General features: G+C 39.2%; 1 protein-coding gene across 1 annotated transcript in view; it reads right to left on the bottom strand.

Moving 5' to 3' along the window:
- The window catches only part of ZCCHC17 (zinc finger CCHC-type containing 17), a 43,746-nt gene that overhangs the window by 10,055 nt on the left and 9,827 nt on the right, over positions 1-23,864 (bottom strand). Inside the window, exons 3-7 of the mRNA XM_033113902.1 lie at positions 18,841-18,898; positions 10,059-10,159; positions 8,395-8,486; positions 4,654-4,754; positions 2,727-2,872 (exon numbers count right to left, since the gene is read on the bottom strand). Of these exons, the coding sequence (XP_032969793.1) occupies positions 2,727-2,872; positions 4,654-4,754; positions 8,395-8,486; positions 10,059-10,159; positions 18,841-18,898 (498 nt within the window). The remainder of the gene's footprint in view (positions 1-2,726; positions 2,873-4,653; positions 4,755-8,394; positions 8,487-10,058; positions 10,160-18,840; positions 18,899-23,864) is intronic.

Genomic DNA, 23,864 nt, shown 5'->3' with positions numbered 1-23,864 from the left:
AGAAAATAGATCTCTCACACACACACACCTGTTAGAACTAATAAATTAATTCAGCAAAATTGCAGGATACAAAAACAGTTGCATTTCTTTCTTTTTCTGGTGTTTTTTTTTTGCATTTCTATACACTAACAATGATCAATCCAAAAAGGAAATTAAGAAAACACTTCCATTTACAATAACATCAAAAAGAATATTAGGGGGCCGGCCCGGTGGCTCAGGTAGTTAGAGCTCCATGCTCCCAACCACAAGGTTGCCGGTTCAATTCCTCGAGTCCCGTAAGGGATGGTGGGCAGCGCCCCCTGCAACTAAGATTGAACACGGCACCTTGAGCTGAGCTGCTGCTGAGCTCCTGAATGGCTCAGTTGGTTGGAGCGTGTCCTCTCAACCACAAGGTTGCTGGTTCGACTCCCACAAGGGATGGTGGGCTGAGCCCCTGCAACTAGCAACGGCAACTGGACCTGGAGCTGAGCTGCGCTCTCCACAACTAAGACTGAAAGGACAACAACTTGAAGCTGAACAGCCCCTCCACAACTAAGATTGAAAGAACAACAACTTGACTTGGAAAAAAGTCCTGGAAATGCACACTGTTCCCCAATAAAGTCCTGCTCCTCTTCAAAAAAAAAAAAAAAAAGAATATTAGGAATAAACTTAATCGAGTTTAAGTACAAAAGACTTGTACTCTAAAAACTACAAAATGCTGCAGAAATTAAAGACAACAAAAATAAGTGGGAAAACATCTGTCTTCATGGATTGGGAGACTTCATATGGTTAAGATGTCAATAATACACAAAGCAATCTATAGATCTGAGGTGACCCTATTAAAATCCCAAAGACATTTTTTGCAGAAATAGAAAGTACATCCTAAAATTCACATGGAATCTCAAGGGACCCCAAATAGCCAAAACAGTCTTGAAAAACAAAACCAAGTTGGAAGGCTCACATTTCCTGATTGTAAAACTTACTACAAAGTAAGAATAGTCAAAATAGTGTGGCACTAATATACAGACCAATGGAATAGAATAGAGAGCTAGAAATAAATCTTAAGGTATCCAGTCAAATGATTTGACAAGGATGCCAAGACCACTCAATGGGAAAAGGACAGTCTTTTCAACGAGGGGTTCTGGGAAAATTAGATAGCTACATGCAAAATAGGAAGTTGGACCCTTACTTCACACCACAAACAAAAAAACAGCCAAACAAAACAAACAAAAAACAAACCTCAAAATGGATCAAAGATCTAAATGTAAAGAGTTAAAACTATAAAACTCTTAAAATGGAAAAGGCTTCATGACATTGGATTTGGCAATGATTTCTTGCATGTAACACCAAAAGTACAGGAAACAAAAGAAAAAAAATAGATAGGTTGGACTTCATCAAGATCAAAAATTTTTGTGCATCAAAAGACTCTATTGTGTGAATATACTTAAGACTACTAGACACTTAAAAATGGTTAAGACAGTTTTATGTGTTTTCCTCCACCAATTTTTGAAAAATGTAAACTGAACATTATCAACAGAGTGAAAAGGAAATCCACAATAAAGAATGGGAGAAAATATTTGCAAGTCATATAGTGGATAAGGGATTAATACCCAGAATAAATAAAGAACACCTTGGAACACAGTCTCTGACCACAAAGCCTCTGTTTTTAAGCAACTGCTACTAGTAGCTACACTGGGCTTTGCTGTATGCCTGGCACTGTGCTGAGAGCTTTACACGCATTCTAGTAACTGTATAAAGTAGATGCTTATTATTCCCATTTTATACATAGGGAAACAGATTCAGAGAATCTTAATGAATGTTGGCTGTCATGACTATCAGTATCTCTTTTTCAGCCCACCTACAGACATAGACTCCCACCTTCACTCCTACCCCCATAAAAACAACAACCAAAAACCTTGCTTTTATCTTTCCATCTTTTATTACTTATTTTAATGACAGCAATAACCTCCCAATCTCCTAATAAAGAAACCAAAATGTCTTTCAGTTTCCTCTCCTTTCCATCTCACATCTAGTCAGTCGCCAAGTCCTGTTAGTGGTATCTTTTAAGTATCTCTGTGTAGCATGCTACAAATTACAAATGCACTGTTTTCTGCCCACAATGTTGGTTTTATGAATTCTTCTGCTATAAGTAGGAGCTAGGAAACAGTCAGGCACTCTTATCCACTGCTGGGTGCAGATAAGTACTTTCTGGAACACAATTTGATAAAATGTATCAAAACCCTAACTCAATACTCTTATTTAGGAATTTATCCAAAGAAAATAAGATATGTGGCCAAAAATTTAGGTTGGAAGTAATAAAAAATATCCAACAATAGAAAAATTATTAAATAAAACATCACACAGCCATAGGGTAGAATATCAAACGCTGCTCTTAAATCAAGTTTTTGAAGAACACTTAAGGATGCTAGAAAATGGTTTTGATAATTAAAAGTAGGATATAAACTATACGTAGTATGATCACAATTTTGTTTATATGTACATGTAGTATCGTGTGTGTGTGTGTGTGTGTGTGTGTGTGTAAATTATTACCTAGGAAAAAGATTAGAATATACCAAAAATACTGTAAGAGTTTTTCTGGGTGGAAAGGTGACAGGAGATCCTAATATTCTTTATGTTTTTCAGTATTTCTAACTTTCTGCAAAAAGAACATTTTTATTTTAAAACAAAAAAAATATGATAAATACTGATTAAAAAATATGATAAAATAAAAGCAAGATAGCACTCACCTTCTTTCTTTTCCTAGAAGAATTCTTCATGGGGTCAGGCTTTTCAAATTCTGCTGCCTTTGCCTCTTCCTTCTCCTCTTCTTCATCAGGTATCAGAGAGTATTTGGTCCCACCTGGTTGCATGAAACAATCCTTTGCAAAGTGGCCTGCAAAAGTAGAAAAGGTAGGGAGGGAAGAAGCAGTGGTTCCTCTCAGCAGGGGGATCTTCCTCAAAGGTTCCTGGAAGGGGCTAGCTGGTTCAGGAGGTGTTACTGAATTCATTCAGAGCAGCTGTTGGAGTCAGAACAGATTTTCTGTCACCTCAAGGTGGCATTGCTCACTCAACCAAAGCCAGACTAGCAGCTGGTCCTAGAGCTGTGGGAAAGAAACACTGGTGCTGCTTTGGAAGTGGCAGCGGATATGAGGATGCGGGCTTGTGCTGCCCTCCATTAGCAATGGGGCTTAGTAATTTTTAAAGATGTATTTGGAACTTATTCCTGACAACGAAAGGCTGCCCCAGAGAGCAGAATGCTGAGCAGAGGGAGCCGTGGCAGGCCAAGGTCCTAAAGGAAGGTGGCTCTTAGGCAGCTGGCAGGAAGACGGCATCCAAGCTAACACACAGAGACAGGCACAGTCACCTAGGGGCACTCAACATTCACCGACTGTCAGGTCTGGCAAGGGCCTTAGAGATCATCAAATCCAACACTGCGTTTGCAGAGGATGTGAAGGCCCAGAGTAGAGAAGCAGTTCAAGGTCACAGATAGCAGCAGAGTTTAAACTTACCTGGGGTCTTGAGCCTCCCTGCCCTGTGCTCTTTCTGCTACACCAAAACCAACCACCTTTGGCCCAATCTTTGCTGACTGGGCCAAATTCCATCTCTCACTATTCTTTCTGCCTCATGAAACATGTGGTGGACACAAGTTTAAGGTCAGATGACCCCACCCTCCCTGAGCCTATAGTGCTACTGAGGGCCCCTTTAACAGATGCTAGAGCTGGTTTTATATGAGCTTGATACAGATCCTCTCTGAGGGGCACAGAGAATTTGGTAAGATCACAAAAGCAATATGTAAACTGCATTGCAACTCTGAGTGCAGAAGCTGGATAGTGCCTGTAAGGGGAATACAGCACAGTGTTTTCCAACCATGAGGAATGATCCCACAATTCCCGAGGAGCTATTCTTTCCCTCGATTTTAGTTTTCCCTTCTTCCCTCTACATTAATGATAAGTAGGGGCTTAAACCCCACAACCTCCACCAGTCATTGCAGAAAAACCAACAGGCTAGGTAGATGAAAGGCTAGGGAGATGGGTGATGAATTGAGGTCACTCTGAAAATGAGAAGCTGGCGATCCCTCTCATTATAGCTCCAACAAGGGAAGTCAGGCTGAAAGAGCTCTTTAATATTTGAGTAAGATTAGAGGAAACCTGAGGAAACAGAGCTAAAAGGAAGTGACTAGCATGTGTTCTTTACGACTAAAAGGATACTGTATTCAGAACTCTGAAGTTAAAGAGCCGAGCAAGAGAGGGTTTAACTTGGATCCTGAAGGAATGGTATTTCTAAGTTGCTTAATTCTTGCAGAACAATAATGGCCCTTGGAGATCAAATTCAGAACGCTAATCATAATCTAACACTCTTACCTTCCTGGCATAGTACGTGGGGCCTTGCTCAGGAAGCGTATCAGCTGCAGAGAAGGGGAAGAGGTGGTGATAATATAGTATCACCACCAGGGCCAGCAGCAAGACCAGCATTCAGAAAAGGCAGCAGAAGAAGCAGCAAGCCATGAACTCTGATGTGAGTCTAGTAGGAATAATCGCATGAGCAGGTGAGGCCATCACTTGGCTAAAAAACAGGGTGAGCTAAAAACTCACACTAGGCTGTCTCTCTCCCTCATCCCATAAACCGTCCGTCCACAAGGAGAGAAAGACTGACATGGCAGAGGCTTCACCTTACCTTTACAGCCACACTTCTTGCAGGTAGTGTTCAGCACAGCCTCGAGGGTGATCTTCTGCCCCGTGTAATCCTGGAAGGACCGCCTCCGCCTCTCTTCTTGCCTGTAACGAAAAGGATACTGACTGTTGGCCCTCTTAAGAGATGTGGCCAGAGATACTACAAAGTAATGCTGTATGTCAGTTTTTTTTGTTTTGTTTTGCTTTTGGCAGATAGAGGGAGAAAGAAGGAAAGGCGCTGGGCATAAGGAAACAAGTAGTGAAAACAACAATGTGAAACAGACAATCTTTTCATTCAGGACTAGGTTCTAAATTAATAATTATGAATGAAACCAGACTTCATCTTACTCATGCACAGAGGATAAAGATAAATTACTTACCTTGCTAAGCTCCCTACAATCCTACAAGGTCACTCATGAGTGTCAAAGACAAAGACGTTCTGAAAAATCAAGTCCAAATTTCCTTATACCTTGGTATTCGAGGCCTACTGCAGTCTGCCTCTAACCTACTTTTCTAGCCTCATCTTTACTTGTACAATATGCTCTAGCCAAATCAGACTATTTTACCATCTCCAGATGGTTCACTGCTTTTCTCAAGCAGTTTCTGTCTGAAATGCTCTGCTTCCCCTCTTTACTCCCACCTCACTACACCCAAACATTTTAAGGCTCAGCTCAATGAGCACCTCTCGTTCTAGCAAGTCTTCTTCCCTGAGCTCCTCAGCCAGAATCAATCTTTGGTCACATTCCCGAAGCAGTCTTGAAAAATTCTATATTTTTGATGGAATTATAATATACATACAGAAAACTGTTCATAAGCATACAGCTTGACTGATTTTCACAATTTGAATATAGCCCGGTCACCAGTACTCAGATAAAGAAACAGAACTTTACCGGCACCTCAAAAACCACTCTAGTTCCCATGCCTCCCCCAAAAATAACCACTGTTCTAATTTCTAACAGCATAGATTACTTTTACCTATTTTTGTAAATTATATAAATAGAATGATAGAGATGGACCTGTCTGTGTCTGGCTTTTTTCACTTCTTTGTGAGATCCATCTATATTGTTGCGTGTAGTTTGTTCTAATTTGCTGTAATTTGTTATTGATGAAAAATATTTGAGTAATCTCTATTATGAACAGTGCTTCTATGAACTTTCTAGCACGTCTTTTGGTGAATACATACGTGTATGTACACACACACACACACACACGGGCACTATAGGAGATAAGAAAGATAAGATGTGGCCCTTGTTCTCACGGATTGTATATATTTTTTCAAAAGAAAAGGTGAGATAATTTCAAAGGAAAAACAAAAGTAACTACAAGTAGCTAATTAACAATTAAGTTCACAAAGTTGTTGCAACGATGTTGCTAACCTTTTTTGATATCAGAGATATTATGAATTTGTACCAACTGGACAAACAGTTAACCAAGTTTCCTATTTGGAAGTGCTGAAAAGGCTGCGTGAAAAAGTTAAACGACCTGAACTTTTCACCAACAATTCATGGCTCTTGCGTCGTGACAATGCACCAGCTCACATAGCACTGTCTGTGAGGGAGGTTTTAGCCAGTAAACAAATAACTGTATTGGAACACCCTCCCTATTCACCTGATCTGGCCCCCAATGACTTCTTTCTTGACCCAAAGATCAAGGAAATATTGAAAGGAAGACATTTTGATAACATTCAGGACATCAAGGGTAATACAACAGCTCTGATGGCCATTCCAGAAAAAGTTCCAAAATTGCTTTGAAGGGTGGACTAGCTGCTGGCATTGGTGTATAGCTTCCCAAGGGGAGCACTTCGAAGGTGACCATAGTGATATGCAGCAGTGAGGTATGTAGCACTTTTTCTAGGATGAGTTCGCGAAGTTAACTGTCTGACCTTGTATATTAAGATTCTACTATAGACAATAAACTAAGCTCTTCACAAATAAGATTTTATTTAAATCATTTCATCATTTCTGAGATGTTGATATCATTAGCTTATTTTACAGTGAAAACGTTGAGGTTCAGAGAGGCTAGGTGATCTGCTCAAAGTCAGATACTCGTAGGAAGCAAAACTAGGACGCTTTCTGATTCAAGTCTAACGCTATAAAACCTGTCATCACTCCACTATGCCAGCTTCTTTCCTGGACGCAGCTCTAGAAATAGTTTACAACAAAAGTTACTGTTCAGCCACATCGTTATTACTAGAAACAGCCTACACATAGAGATACCATCCAGCATAAAACCAGGGAGCCCTTTCCCTTCCTGACCCTGGTTTTGAGAAAGAGAGGTAATTCTTTTATCTTACTTGTTTTTGTATTTTACCCTGATAAGGGTGGCTTAGGGAAATTTCACTGCCTTTTTAATGAGTCTGTAAGCACAGCATTATCTGGTGCAGAAGCAATTTATTACAATGCAATCAGTAAATGCCAGAATTCAATAACATTGCTGAGCTCTGAGTTATAAAAGATTTTACTGTAAGTGGAAAGTGTTTTGTCAATAATCAGCCCTACAAACATGTCAATATTTGGAGACTAAACTACAGAAATATGAAAAACTTTGTAAGTCACATGAAACAGCTAGAAGAGAAGCATCATGTGGTGAAAAGGCATTAGCTTTAATGTCGGGAGACCTAGATTCAAGCCCCTGACCCACTCTGATCTGCTACCACAGGCAAGTTACTACCAAGCATCAAGCCAGAAACTAGGGATCGAGTGTAAGATAGAGACAACACCTACTTTGCAGGTTGTTATGAGAATTAGATGCACTAATGTACATACGCGTACACTGCTTTGCATAAGACCCAGCACGTAGTATGCAGTTAACAAATATCACTTCCCTTCCTTTTAGGTAAAATTCTTTCATATCCAAAGTGACTTAGTTGAAAACAATAAACATAAGAGTTTCCAAACTTTTCACTACGAAGATCCCACTCAAACAATATTTATTTTTTTCTTATTTTTCAAAATAATAAATCAATAACATCACTGCCACTGAGAACCCGATTAGCAAGAGATAAATGGTGTAATATTTTATCATCAAAAGCAACAAAATAATGTCGTAATTAACTTGAGGATAAATGTATGATTTTGATTGGCTTTCCGAAACACTGGAAATAGTTCATAAACCCCCAAGACTCCTTGAAAGGAATCTTAGGGATCTAGGAACCCCTAGTTAGAAATCACTAGCATATATTCAAGAAAGACTTTGGGACAGAGGGCAAATTCCCTGTATTATCAGACATTATCCTACACAGACAGAAGATCTTCCATTCCTTAAATCAGAGGTCAGAGGAGTCAATGAAAGTAAGGTGTTGTGTTCTGAACACAGTGTATCCCAAGATGCAGGCGTCTAAATCCCACTGGAGTTGCTCCTATATTACCTAACCCTCCCATATGGTCTCTACATTTTTCAGCCCCAGTGCTAGGTGAGAGGCAAATAACAGGTACCTCACGAATGTTATTGGCTAATTGGTTAAAATGCAGAAGCAGAAAAGAAATAAGGGGAAGGAAACAAAACCAAAAATGGGGCACTTCTATACTAAGGAGCTTTGCAAGTTAGCATTTCATTTTAGACCTCTGTGCAGTAAAGTGTTATCCGTAACACTTTATACCTCTAAAAAACCAAAGATCACAAAGGTCACATAACTCATCAATGTCATTCTCAGAATGGGTAGATTTCCCAGGTCAGCCCGATTCACTACAATATTCTGTGGTTTGAGAGATAGCAGGAGTTTAGCCTTCCCAAACCTTTTACCTACTCAATTATAACGTTGTTGGGGTCGAGGTCTTTCCCAGTCCCTTGGTTGACAACTTTCATGGAGAGGGATACTTTTATCCTATCATTTTTCATCTGAAAAAGACAAAAGGAACGTCACCAAAAGCTCGAAGTAGATCATTTAGACAGCTAGTCTAGAATTATCTGACTAAGAATCGAAGTTTTTGTCATCATAATAAACACTGCACTCCTCATAGCCAAGGTCCCGCGCTAGGAGCACTGGGGATACTAAAAAGCATAACAGGCAGATCCTGTAGCAGAAGAATTTTAGGATATGGTTTTCTTGTCCCTCTTGGGGGAAAGACAAAAATGGTTGCTCAGAAATCCAAGGCCTATGGAAGTAATAAGGCAGGAAAAAAAAAAGAGCTGTTTCTTTAGGTAAGTTTAGCATAATGATTGGTTCAGAGATCCATGAGCCCAGAAGAGGTTTCAGAACATTCCAGTAGGACCTGGTCTAGAACTTCTTTAAACATGAAGACAATTTTTAGCCACACTGATCTTCTTTTGCTTCCTCCAGTACTTGAAGCCATTTCTCACTTCAGGGTCTTTGCATCAGCTATTCTCTTTACCTGGAATATTCTGTTCTCAACTTTCCATATGACTAGTTCCTTTTCCTTTGGGTCTCAGCTCATACACCATCTCCTCAGAAAGCCTATTCCTGACTACTTTATCTAAATCTACCTTTGATATTGTTTCAACCCATTACAGCACTTATTGTAATCTATAATTATTTTTAGTCATTTGAATTTGTTTACTTTTTATTTATTTCCTGCAGTTATATTCTATGTAAGCTCTGTAATAGCTGGGGTCATTTATGTCTGGTTCACTCTTGTATCCCTCAGACCTAGCCCATATTAAGCACTCAAATACTGTTGAATATCTTGGGTAGCCGGTTAGCTCAGTTGGTTAGAAGGCGGTGCTCTTAATAATAAGGTTGCCAGTTCGATCCCCACATGGGCCACTGTGAGCTGCGCCCTCCACAACTAGACTGAAACAACTGCTTGACTTGGAGCTGATGGGTCCTGGAAAAACAGACTTAAATAAGTAAAAGTTAAAAAAAAAATACTGTTGATTATCCCTTTCAGGCCTGTCTTCCTTGCCATGCTCTAGTAGAACAGGCCTCAGTGTATTTCTCCTGTGGTCTGCCCATACCTCCAAGTGAGGTGTTAACAGGGTCCTTCAGAGCTTTCTCACTTCCCCCACAGCGCGTGGTGCCAGGTATTAGGAAAAATGATTGGAAACTCTATGTCCTTTTTTGTTTTGGTCCAAATTGAAGTGGACCTGGCAGGAATTCTTTGAAGTTTGTGATAAAGACTATTAAAGACTAGTCCTATAGATTATGTTTCCTTCTCTCCTTTTAGTTCTTTACTTTTTTGTTTTTTCTTCACATTCACTATTTGAGTAAACTTCAGGCAAAGAAGTTTTATAAACATGTACTTTTATCACCACATTTATTGTAATTCACACCATTCCTTCTGAGTTTGCAGGACAGTCAGCCAGAGGGTTTAAATTCAGATCAGATTATGGTGGCATGATTCAAAATACGATTACCAGCCATAGTTAACAACATATTCACAATCAAATACCAAAAAAATCCCAGCCTTTCCTAATCCTTTCTAATCAGACGAAAGGTGCACAGAACTTTACCTCTCGGCCAATAAGCTTCACCCACACTTTGTCTCCAACATCTACTATCTCAGAGGGTTTATCCACACGACACGATGACATGTGAGTTCGATGGACCAGACCTGAGCACAAGAAGAAGAAATAAAATAAAGCACAGGGTATATCTGGTATTTATACTTTAAAAAACAAGTTAAGGAGAAGACAGGAGTTGGGAATTCACTGTAAAAAATGTTCATTAACTTAAAACTTCAAATTAAAACAATTTGAGATCCTTTTTCACATCTAATCAACATTCTTTAAAATAATACTCAATGCTAGTAAAGATGTGATACAATAATTACACTTACATAATACTGGTAAAAATACAAATTTGTAAAATGTTTAAAAGCACAGGGCATAAAGATATTTTTATACTTTTGATGCAAGAATATCATTCGAATTTTTCCAAAAGAAAAAACTCAATAGAGGCAAAATCCTATGGGCACATAAAAATACCTGCAGTATTATTACCTACAAAGGTTAAAAATAAAAATTCTAAAACAACCCAAATGACCAATAATTACAAAACAGCTTGGTAAACTATGGTAAATCTATGAAAAGTAAGAATAAACAGCCATTTAAATTATAGGTACAGAAAATAATTATGATAGATGTTAAGTAAGAAAAGGAAATATAAATAAGGTACCATTTTTAATCTATTAAATTACCAAAATATTTAGAAAATAACAATATCCAATGTTGATGAGAGTATAGTAAAATAAGGAATATTGCTAGAGCTAGTATAAATTTTTTACAAATCATTTAGCAATGGCTATCAAGAGTGATAAAACTATTTAATAAAATTAATTAAAAATTAAATAATTATATGTAATAGTCATTAAATAACTTAATAATGACATTTAATAAAATATCTATAACATATCCTTTTCCTGTCTGTCCTAGGTTCTTTCCTGGGAGAAGCACCATCCTGACATTCTGAAATAAGTTTGTCAGTCCATGTAATTGGATTGGAGATGACTTCATGACACCGGCTTAGTCCAATAAAGGTACTGCACACACCACCACCACCACAGTAATTGATTGGTTCAGGGACAGACACAAGGCACTAGTTAATCAAATCATCTTTCTCAAGACTTGTCAGGATTATAAACCACAAAAAGTAACCAATGCCCATCTTAACCACCAGGTGGCAAGAGTTGGCCAGAGGGGAGCAAAGAAGAGCAACAGTAATCAAGAGACAAAGCCCTGAGGGTGTAAACTGAACACCTGATACAGCCCTGGTGGAAGCTTTAGATTTATCCTGCACTCCCCAGCAAAATAAAGAAAACATTTCCCAACTGTGTTTCTGTCCCTTGCACCAAGAATTCTAACTAATAATTAATTTGACACATAATCACTTCTGGACTGTGTCCTAAGAAAATAATCTTATACATAGAAAAAGCTTACATGCATTTGGAAAATCAATCTACATCAAAAAATTCAATGTATTTTTAAGACAGAAAAAATTAGAAACAATCTAATTTCCAACATAGTTTAATGGTTAAGTCAACTATGGTATAGCTAGCTGGCCACTAGATAGTCCATTAAAAATGATGTTCCAAAGATTATGTAAAAATATGTCAATAATTCATTCTTTAGCAATATTTACTGAGTGCCTACTATGTGCCAAGCACTGTAGGCAATTAGCATTTTCCCACATATGTAACAAAAAATACAATGCAAAATTGTATAATATGATTATGAATGCTTAAAATAGATTTTAAATATTAGCAAGAAATAATCCAAAATGCTATAACAACAAACGAGGGTACAGGATTACAGGTTAATTTGTTTACTTTCAAATGTTTAATAGTAGATAAAACTACACGTATTTTGAGGGAAATAAATATAATAAACAATGATTTTTGAATGAATATAAACCAAGAACCAAAACTAAAGAAAAAACCTGATAAATCAAGCTAAATTTATATCTAGAATAACTGCCCTCTCTAAAGTTTTTTGGGATAATTATTAACCTTTATTCTCTTTCTCTAACAGTCTAGAAGTTAAGCAAATTGTCCATGGTCACAGAGCTGACAAAGAAAGAACTACAATTCGATTATGAGTCTGTCAGGTCTCCTACTTCCTACTGATACTTCTCCAATTTTTTTCTTTATTATTGATCTGTGTTATCTGTTCAATTAAAAAAGGAGAAAGATGATGATCTCATCTTAAACAGTAGAAACACATCTAATTCTGTTCTAGCATATGCTCCAAAACAAAACAGAAACAAAAATGCTTAGCTTGTCACGCCACCTGGAAGGGAGTGAGTGCTTCAGGGCAGTTTGTGCCTAGATTTCTGACATTAAGCCATGAATGCCCAAAGGGCATATCAAATCCATTATCATGTTCAATAAACCCAACATGACATCCTCTCTGAGTGTCTGCTGGTAAAAGAAAAAAAGAATTCTAACAACGTGGGCTAGCATCTCAATCACCATATATGAGAAAGACAGAGTTAACCTATTACAGTTTCTTTCAGGTATTCTCCTGTGTTAAGTTCAACATTAATTTCTTTCACAACTTCCATTGACAATAAAGGAAAGAGGTGAAAATTATGAACCATTAGGGAATAGCTGCAGCCAAATAATTTCAAAATAAAAGGTCTCCCTTTACCTTTGGGGGATCTGAATTCCCTCTCTAGACTTTTCAAATTAAGATCTCCATTCAACGATATATGGCAATAATGTAAGCACATGAGTTAAAGTGCTTTCACATCCTTTATCTTGTTGGGATTATGGATTCATTCAATTACTAAATATCCATAATATTGTAAGCAAAGATGGATCCAAGGAAGAATAAACATAATCCTGCCAGTCTAGAAGCTCTAAAATATGCACATCTTTCCATTCCCATTTCACAGATAAGGAAACTAAGGCTTAAGGACTAAGCAACTCGCTGAAGTCAAGAAGCTAGTAAATGGTGGAGCTGGGACTAGAATTCATTTATTCATTTCCTAAAACTTACTGAACATTCACTCACTATACCTCAGGCATTACGCAGGGCCCTGACACAACACTCTATTCCACAGTTCAATGGATTAACTGCAGTTTCACTCATTTGATTACACTACATTGTAATTTGCTTACATCTCTAGACTGTGCACAATTTGAGAGCAGGGACTATGTTTACTTATCTCTGTGTTCCCACCTAAGATGGTGACCAGAAAATAGAACTCAATAATTACCTGCTAAACTGAATCCATTTCTAAAAATATTTGCATTTCTACCAGAAGCAAGGCACTTTAGATAAAAGCATAACATTGAACAATCTCTGCTCTCAAAATTTCATAGTTTAGTGCTGGTGGGCAAAGGATATTTGAGAAAAAAAGAACTTCATAAATGTATAGAGCTGCACTGTCCACTACGACAGTCACTAGCCAGTTAACCGTTTTAAGTTTAAATTAATTAAAATAAACAAAATTTAAAAAGTCAGTGACTACCGTACTGGACAGCACAGATGTGGTATAATACAAAAATATATTCAGTCTTTGTCCGGGCCTGCACGAAACTCCTAACTCTTGAAATTTCCCTAATAATTGAGTCTCTTGTTATTCATGATAAGCCCTTTTTGATCACACCAGTTTATGCGCATGAATTACTTGGGGGAGGGGGTCGCCTAGACAGTCTCTGGATGGCTAGTCACCAGAACAAGCCAGTGATTACAGAGTTGGAACTTCCAGCCCCACTGCCCTTCAGAAAAGAGGGGGAGGAGCTGGAGACTGAGCACTATACAAACGCTTGAATAATGAAATTCAGAGTTTCGGGTTAGTGAACACATCAGCTTGCTGGGAAGGTGGTGCCAGAGAGGACATGGAAAGTCGGTGTCCCCCCACACACACACACCTTGTCTTATGCATCTCTGCCATTTGGCTGGTTTTGATTGTGTCCTTTATAATAAACCCGCCAACATTAGAAAAGTGTTTTCCCGAGTTTTGTGAGCTATTATAGCAAATTATCAAACTTGTGAGGGGGTTGTGGGAACCTGATTCATAGTCAGTCAGAAGTCCAGGTGGTTTTGAACTTGCAACTAGCATCCAAGTGGGAGCAGTCTTGTGGGACTGACCTTCTTGCACTTGCGGGATCTGACACTAACTCCAGGTCGATAGTGGCAGAATTTAATGGAATTGTTCGACACCAGCTGGTGTCAGAAAACACATCAGAACAGAAACAGGACATTCCCATCATGGCAGAAAATTCTCCTGGACAACTCCACGAGAGGGGCAAGAAAATCTAGTTTAGATCTGAATACTAGGAAGGGACCTTCAACTCAGTATTAGTCAAAGAATTCTGAGAATAGAAGTACGAGAAAAATAACTCAAAATAGTCTACCTTCCGGAATCAAAAATGTTAAAATCTGGAGACCAGAGTTATTTCATCACTCAGTCCTTTCAATGAGACTTCATCTTCCCCTTAAGAGCAGAGAAGCTAAACTACACCGTGGGAAAGTCAACTGCTCAAGTTACTAATAAACCTACAGAAGAGTCCTGGATCAGAACTCACAGTTTCCACCTAATCATTTGGCCCTTGCGCTCTCCCCCTCCAAGGCTGTCTCAGCACAGCTGTCAGGCTGACAGCTTCACTCTGTAAGCTGGCTCCACAATCAGAGGCGTCATCTGACAGGGTAAGGACAGGAGAGTTGAAGACTGACTGCTGGAAACTGGCAGTCCTTTAATCCCGGCAGAGCCCCCAAAGTGCCACATAAATGCTCGAGTAAGGATGGGGCTTTCAGGTACTGGCAGCTATGGCAAGGACACTAACAAGAAAATCTATCTTCAGACCAAAAGAGGTACGTGCCCTCTAGGCATGGGGATGAGTTCCACCTCATTAAATCCCACCCAACATCAAATGAGAAACTTTATTAGATTGCTGACTGCTGGCTTGGAAACTACTAGTAAGCTGTTTCTTAATGTCAAGATGCAATTTGCTGCACAGTTGTCTCCAACGCTAGAGTATGGCTTTATTACCCAAAGACCAGCTGTTGGACTTTATTTGCAAGAAAATTTTGTTTTAACAATTTGCAAAATTTAAGTCCCTTTCATGTACATCTCTCCCTTAGCAAACTGAACTCCCCAGAGGTAACCATTGTTAACAATTTGTTGGATATTCTTCCAGTCTTTCTTCTAAACATATGCAATGATTTTAAAAATACATTGGCAGGGCCGGCCCGGTGGCTCAGGCGGTTAGAGCTCCATGCTCCTAACTCCGAAGGCTGCCGGTTCGATTCCCACATGGGCCAGTGGGCTCTCAACCACAAGGTTGCCAGTTCAATTCCTCAAGTCCCGTAAGGGATGGTGGGGCCAGTTCAATTCCTCAAGTCCCGTAAGGGATGGTGGGCTCCGCCCCCTGCAACTAAGATTGAACACGGCACCTTGAGCTGAGCTGCCACTGAGCTCGCGGATGCATGGGCTCTCAACCACAAGGTTGCCAGTTCGATTCCTCGATTCCCTCAAGGGATGGTGGGCTCTGCCCCCTGCAACTAGCGACAGCAACTGGATCTGGAGCTGAGCTGCGCCCTCCACAAATAAGACTGAAAGGACAACAACTTGAAGCTGAACGGCACCCTCCACAACTAAGATTGAAAGGACAACAAGTTGACTTGGAAAACAGGCCTGGAAGTACACACTGTTCCCCAATAAAGTCCTGTTCTCCTTCCCCAATAAAATCTTTAAAAAAATAAATAAATAAAAATACATTGTCATATGTACATATGGTTTAAAAAGGGGCTGAGGGTCATGATATACGAACCCTTCTGCAACATGCTTTTTCATTTTATTATCTTGGACACTTTCCATTTCGATACATTGAAATCCAACCTGTTTCATTGATTCTAAGAAGCAGTCCCCCTTGCCCTCACTTTAACATCTCTGAAATCAGAATGCTTCTTGTAATCAATGGTGTCTTACAACTGCCATCAGCCAGGTATCAGTGTGGTAGAATGGCATGAAAACTTTCCATTGACTTTTTCTGGTAAAATGAAGGTACCAGCATCAAAGTACATTAGAAATACAGTTATCATTCTTTTTACATCTGCATAGTCCACTGCATAGACGTATATAATTTATCTAATTCTATACTGCAAACTAAATTCCCTAAAGAATTGCTAAATTAAAGGATAAGCATATTTAAAATGTTAATAGATATTGCCAAAGTATATAACTATTTATACTTCCAATAATAAGTAAAACTATTGCTGGAAATACCCATTTCCAACACTGAGTATAAATAATAATCTTTTTAATATTTGTTAATCTCAAAGATCCTATTAGTGTTTTAAATCACTTTTTAAAAATATTTTAAGATAATATTAGATTCACCTATAGTTGAAAGAAATAATACAGAGAGATTCTGTATCCTCTTTACCCAGTTTCCTCCAATGGTAGCATTTTGCAAAACTATAGTACACTATTATAAGCAGAATATCAGCATTGATACTGTGGTATAAGAAATACATATTTAGTCTTTGTCCCTGGTTCCTGGCACAGAGCTTCTAAACTCAGAACTTCCTGAGTGATAGGAACATCTTGTTATTTATAACAAGACCCTCTCAGTCTTACCCAGGTTTATGTTGAGGTAACTATTGCTAGGCCCCTAGAGGGCTTCAGCATGGGGCCTGGTAACCACCAGAGGAACCAATTATGTGATTAGAGGGTTGGGACTTTCAGCCCCATGCTCTGACTTCCACGGAGGAAAGAGGAGCTCGAGATTGAACTAAACCACCAATAGCCAGTGATTTAATCAAGCACGCTTACATAACGAAACCTCCACAAAAACCCCTAAACGATAAGGTTTGCAGAGCTTCTGAGCGGGCAAACACATCCACGGGCCAAGCGGGTGATGCCCCACAACTCCAGAGATAAAAGCTCTTGCACTTGGGACCCTTTCAGACCTCACCCTATGTACACTTCCTTGTCTGTCTGTTCATTTGTGTCATTTATAATAAAACGTAAAGAGTACACATAGCTTTTTCTTGAGTTCTGTGAGTTGTTCTAGCCAATTATTGAAATTTGAGAGGGTGGTGTGGGAACCTTTAAACCTGTAGCCAAGTTGGATAGAAGCGTGGGTAACCTGGAAAGGGACTCCATACTTGCCACTGGCATCTGAAATGAGGGCAGTCTTGTAGGACTAAGCCCTTAAACCTATGGAGTCTGACGCCACCTTCAGGCAGTGTCAGAACTGAACTGTAAGATACCTCGTTGGTATCAGAGAATCAAAGAATCAGAGAATTGCAAACTGGTTGGTGATTCTATACCACATTTTGGAATGGCAATAAAGAAGAATGAAGTACTACTGATTCACGCTACAAAATGAATAAACCTTGAAAACATGCTAAGTGAAGGAAGATAATCACAAAAGACCAAATGTGAAAATACAGAAAGCACACTAGTAGTTGCCTCAGAATAGATAGGGAGGAAGACAGGAGGAGGGAGGGAAAGGTAATAGGAAATTTGGAGTGACAATTAATAGGTACAGAATTTCTTTAGGAGGTGACAAAAATATTCTCAAATTAGATTGTGCAGATGGTTGCAAAACTCTGTGAACATACTAAAAAACCATTGATTTGTATGTATAGTTTGGGAAATGTGTGTGGTATGTGAATTACACCTCAATAAAACTGTCACAAAAAGAACATTATACAAATGGAATCGTAAAGTATATAACTTTTTGGGATTAACTTTTTCCACTCAGTATAATTCTCTGGAGACTGATCTAAATTGTTGCATGTATCAATACTTCATTCTCACTCTTTTTTATTGCTGAGTAGTATTCTTTTGTGTGGATGTGCCATAGTTTAAGCTATTTTTAAATCAATACTGAGAATGAGTATCTTTTAAGATATTTATTGATCAACTGCTATTTTTCACTCCTGTGAACTCTTTTCATACCCTTGGCCCTTTTTCCTACTTTGCCCTTTTCATCAGTCCTTTGTCATATCTACTAAATTATTTTTTCCAACTTAACTTTGCTTATGATAATTTTGTAATAAAATTTTTAACTTTTATGCAAATTTTATTCTATATTTTCTTCTAATAACATCCTTATGGATACATTTTTCCATTAAAATCTTTAATAAATCTTTACTTTAGCACAAGAAATGAGCAAGTTGAGTGTTTGGATCCACTAGCAGTGTGATGAAGAAGAGAGCGACAAAGCTAGGAATCAGGAGGCTTGGTTCTAGTTCTAGCTGTGCCCTTATCTAGCTAAATCATTCTGAGCAGACTACCAATCTGTGGAACTTGACTTTTCTACTTAACACAATTGTTTTGAGAAACAAATAAGATTATAGATGTGAAAGGGACTCTCCAAAAATGTTCAACAAATGCCTATCAATATGTGAAGAAAATTTAAAGCATTATATAATTTGTATTGGTTATAATACTATTAATATTTCCTTTCCATGTACCATAACAGAAAACTCACAATGTCGGCCTTAGAGAGTAGTAGTTTGCCTTCTCCTAAATCCCAAAACCAAAGACGTCAAGTGACATGCTAGGGTCAGAGGTGAAATTTAGGGAAGATGCTAGATCCAGAAGTGAACCCAAGTAGTTATACCCGAACTCTCCCTCTCAGTCAGACAGCACCATTCTTCTGAGTTAAGGCCTATTAAAAACAAACTTTCATCACTTCTCTGTATTCATATCTCTACACAAAAACAAAACCCAAACCGCTGCCTAAAATACGTAGAGACTATAATTAGGATACGGTAGGGCTGAGAGCAGAGAGGGTAGAATGTGAAGGCTGAATTTCAAGTTACAGGCTCCCACCTTGCTTCCGACAGCCTGGGATTTTGATAAAGGCTCCATAGTCTGTCACCATAGCAACCTATAAAGACAAAAAAGAAAAAAGAATCAATGTCACACAAATGAGACTCTCTCTTCTGTAGCATTTAACCTACTCTCCCTGAATTTCTATTTGGTACTGACTGCCTCTGTCTGCTGGAAAACTGCCTCACAGTGATGTTCTGTCAAACATTCCTTTTGCTATTTTTGAAATTTAAACTAACAAGTATGTGTGAACCCAAAACATTGGTGAGACTGGACTGTTGTGAAATGGTATGACAGTATCTAGAAATGCCCAAATCCCACACCTATTGAAAGCAGTATATGAACCGAAGGAACAACAAACAGCAGAAAATCAGGTAATAAAGTTATATTTTATCCTACCTGGGCCTGAGGCCTCCAATCCCAATACAGAGAACTTTAATAACTTGGGATAGCTCACGTAGGACATCCCTTGTTCCTAACCCTCAGATCAAACCAGACCATACAGCCTGCTCTAGTTCACTTCAAACCAGTCTTAGTTTTATCAAGATAATTAGAGAAAAAACCAATACACAGACATCTGACAGAACCTGAGATGATGTAATCAGAGAAAAAGGGCTGTCCTCGTCTTATGTGGAGCTGACCTAAGACAGAGGAGTTAAGAGGTTTGATCAGTCTATGTACTGTGCTAATGTGTAACAGTATGAAAGGCCCAGCTCCCTCGCCAGATGAATCACTACTCCCGACTACCTCTATCTCTCTCCTCCCCTCTATCCTCTAGCCCACTCCCTCACCTGTGGATTGCGATTAAAGTTGTCACTACATACTATATTTATCCTAAATCCATTATTATTTTTTGTAAAATATTCAACACAATCTCACACATATAAACTTTACTTTTTCCAGTGACTTTAATTAGTTGCTTCATCTTGGGCAATCACTGTTTTAGCTTCACCACAACAAAACAAGGGGGCAGAATAAGACCATCCCTGTTGCGCTGCTATTCACTAACACATACTGAATGCTCATTACATGCAAAACACTATTCAAAGGGCTCTCCATAATCCTCATGACATCACAGGACACTGGTACTATTATCATGTTCATTTGATACGTGACAAAACTGATGCGTGGAGAGACTAAGTAACTTGCCCAGTGTTCAAAGCTAGTAAGCAGCAGTGCTAGGATCTGAACCCAGGGAGTCCTAACTACATGAGAGCGACTCGTAGCTTCTCTTTAACTATCAAATTGTAGCAGCCAAAAGCAAAGTGACAATTGATTTCTGCTCCTGGCAACAACCTTAGGAAGTATGATATGGTAGGTTCCCATGTCAAAGATGAGGTGAAATAGCGTAGGTGTAGCAAGAGCACAGGCTTTGGAGTGAAAGATGTGGCTTCTAATCCCAGCTCTGCCACTGCTTACCTGTGGGATCTTGAACACAACTTGCCTTTCAGGGCCTAAGTTCCCATTGTACTTACTCTGCTGCTGCAGGTAACAGATGATGCACATAAAGCATCAGACACTGGTATCTGGCACCCAATGTACATTCAGTAAATTGTAGCTTTTTAATAATTTACAGTCCAAGACGCTGAAGCACAGAAAGGTAGTGACTAGTGGAAAGGCACACAACTTAGATACAAGCTGAGCAGAAACCCTAGGTCCCTTGACTTCTAATCCGGTGCCTCCTACTTCACCAAATAGCATCACTACTCACTTCAGTGTTAGGATAAAAACAGATTAAAATATCCATTCTCTTCATTTCTTAATGGGAATATTGGAACGGGCACTTCAACCAACTCTCCAAGGTAGAGCATTAAGAAGGGGTTAAGAACCAAAAGTTTGAAAACTCCTGTTTTACACTGATGGACATGCTTTGCTGGAGTAGGGACCAGACAGTCCCAATGAAATAGTACAACCAGGTAGATTATAGCATTTAAAATCAAAGCAAGGTGGAACTGGAGGAAGACTTTAGAGATTAGCTGGTCAGTCCTGTCATTTTTCAAATAAGAAAAGTGAAGCTCAGAGAAAGGAAGTGCTTAACTCGAGTTCAGCAAATCGTTCTCTGTAAAACAGGAACACATGGATAAAGAAGATGACGTCAAATTTTTAATAAAAGCAAATCCCTTCTTTCTGAACCAACTAAAGGCACTTGGGCTTTTGCACCAGGGTTCTAGAAGGAGGGCTAAGATGTTTCATACTGAATAATAACATTATTACATGGCATAATTATCTAACAAGCTTAAAAGCAGCATCTGGGAGTTGGGACCCAACTCACCTTGCTGCTGTAAATTAAGACAATCTCCCTTTTTAATCCTGGAGTTGCAGCGTCGCACTATGACCTTTTGAAGAAATATCATAACAGACCTTAATCTGGCCCTCCCAAAGGGAAAGGTTAATATGCTCCGGAATGGGTGCACTCGAGTGTTCAGTTAGGAAAAGGCATTCTTGCCTATTTCCGGCACCAGGTGTTTCCATCACTGTGTCTCCTAGGGTGCAGATAGAGTTGAAATTACCAGAACGGCACCTGCTGTAGATGCTCCCAGTCTGCCCTGGTGTCCCAAGAATAATTAGTCAAATAGCTCGGGGGGGAAAACTCAGTGATTATCTCAACTAAACTCAGGGCTGGGGTAAAATGAATTTACCACCTTCAGATTAGAAGTTGCAGTGGCCTTGAAACTAGTTATCTCCATAATGTAAATGAGGAATTTGAGGCTCAGAGACATAAGTTACTTGTCCAAAGTCACAAAGTTAGCAAGTAGGATGGCCAGGTAGAAAACGGAAGTTTTGACTTCTAGTCCAGTGCTATTTCCGCCTTACCACCAGCAATCTCCCCTCAGGATTTCTTTGGCTACGGCGAGGCTAACCCAAATCCCAGCTTCCACTGCTATGCTGTACCCCTCCCATGCTTAATGGACTCTGGCAGCAACATGTCTCTCAGGACAAGAGAAGGATAAATACTGGCTTCTCAGCTATTCAGTTACTGGGCCCTCTCGCCCTGCTGAACCTGCTAAAGAGAAGAACTGCTAGGATATGGGTTGCCCCAAGAGCTTCTTCAAAGACAACTGGAACTAAGAGTCTTGGGATCAATTTAAATCAAACATTTACTGAGCACCTATATCCAAGATGCCATGTCAGATAATGTGAAATAAGAACAACTTTAAAAAAAGAGATGCCCAGCCTATTTTAAAATGAATTTGAAGTAGTTACCAAGATACATGTGACAACCATGGCCTCTGGTCTTCAGTAACTGACTGTTCGGTGGAGGAGACATATGCATATACAAGTAACAATAAAACAAGAGACTGTAATTGATGCCATAATAGAGGTGCAAACAAATGACCAGGGAACAACCAGGTTTACCATTTACCTTCCTCCTACACCTCAATTCAGTCAAGTTCTCTTATGGGTCTTTCGGTTCCTCAGTGCATTTACATACAGTTGGACAATCCCAGCTGCAGCATAGCAGAAAAGAGACTTGGCAAGAGAACTTGATTTAGAATCCCAGCTTTGCCATTTAATAACCATCAGGGCAATTACTTAACTTCTGAGAAGTTTCCTTATCCATAAAATGGGGTTAACAATTTCTTTGCAGAGGGTCGACGGTACAGAATGTGTTAAAGGTATAACATACACTAGGCTTACAAAAAAATTTTTTTAACTTAATGTAACCAGGTCCTCTTTGTAAAGACTAGGCACTCATGAAACGTTTGTTGAATGAATATTCTGAAAAAGTTTCTTCTTTCCAATTTATCATGAAAATTCTCTTTCCCTAATTCTAGTCACTTCTAAACCATCATTTTTCAAAATGTGCTGAGGTACTATAAAGTACCTAGAAGTATAGAACTGAGGTATTATAAAGTACATAGAACTATAGTTCTATGCTAGAACTATAAAGTTCTTGCTGAACATTACCCTAGTCCATCCACCCTTGATAGTAAAATATAAAACCTACACTAATTCAAGCTCCATCTCACATAAGAAAAAGCTATAGGTCAGAAGCCACTTTACTAGAAAGCTGAGTCAGTCTGTGGAGGGCAGAGTGCTCTTTGTTTTGTGTAACACCTGACAAGCAAGGACTTCATGATCAGAAAAGTCAGTTTTATCTCCAGTGTTACCACTTCCTTTTCCTGAGCCATGGTACCTTAACCTTTGGTGATATTATGGGCCTTAAAGGACAAAGGCTCTGAAGAGCAGAGTTGTTTCCTATTTGTCAGAATATTATCGCCCTTTGTATCTTGACTATTATAATACAAGTTGGGCTCAAGGGCCACAATTATCTATAACTGGCAGTCACAAAGTGTGTCTTCAAAGGCCTCCCATTATTGGGAGGTAAACTTTTGTCTACCACAGAGCTAGTATAAATGCCATAAAAATGATACAGTTATACTACTACAGGCACTCACAAGACACTGAAAACAATGTTTTGGCTTTACTTTTGCTTCAAGACAAGGGAGATAATGTTAATGAATTCCTACTATGTCTCAGGCATTGTGTTTTTATAGATGACAGCTTATTTAACCATCATGGCAACCCTAGGAAAGTAGTTATTATCTCCATTTAACAAATAGGAAAACCGAAGCGCAAATGATCAAGTGACGATCTCAAGGATCACACAGTAAGTATAAGAGCTAAGACGGAATCCAGGTTTTGTCTGGTTCAAAAGCCTTTGCTCTCAAAACAAATACAATGCCTTCTCCCTCAAAGGTTGATCATTCATTTAGTCAACAAAGATGTATTGAGTACCTATTATTTTCTACCTACCCACCTGGGATTAAGACAGACAACACTTGGGCCGGCCCGGTGGCTCAGGCGGTTAGAGCTCCATGCTCCTAACTCCGAAGGCTGCCGGTTCGATTCCCACATGGGCCAGTGGGCTCTCAACCACAAGGTTGCCGGCTCAACTCCTCGAGTCCCGCAAGGGATGGTGGGCTCCGCCCCCTTCAACTAAGATTGAACACGGCACCTTGAGCTGAGCTGCCGCTGAGCTCCTGGATGGCTCAGTTGGTTGGAGTGTGTCCTCTCAACCA

Source organism: Rhinolophus ferrumequinum, chromosome 9 (assembly GCF_004115265.2).
Source record: "Rhinolophus ferrumequinum isolate MPI-CBG mRhiFer1 chromosome 9, mRhiFer1_v1.p, whole genome shotgun sequence".
In the NCBI taxonomy this organism is placed as follows: domain Eukaryota; kingdom Metazoa; phylum Chordata; class Mammalia; order Chiroptera; family Rhinolophidae; genus Rhinolophus; species Rhinolophus ferrumequinum.
Note: the sequence above shows the minus strand (reverse complement) of the source record. Positions and strands in the feature narration are given on the sequence as shown.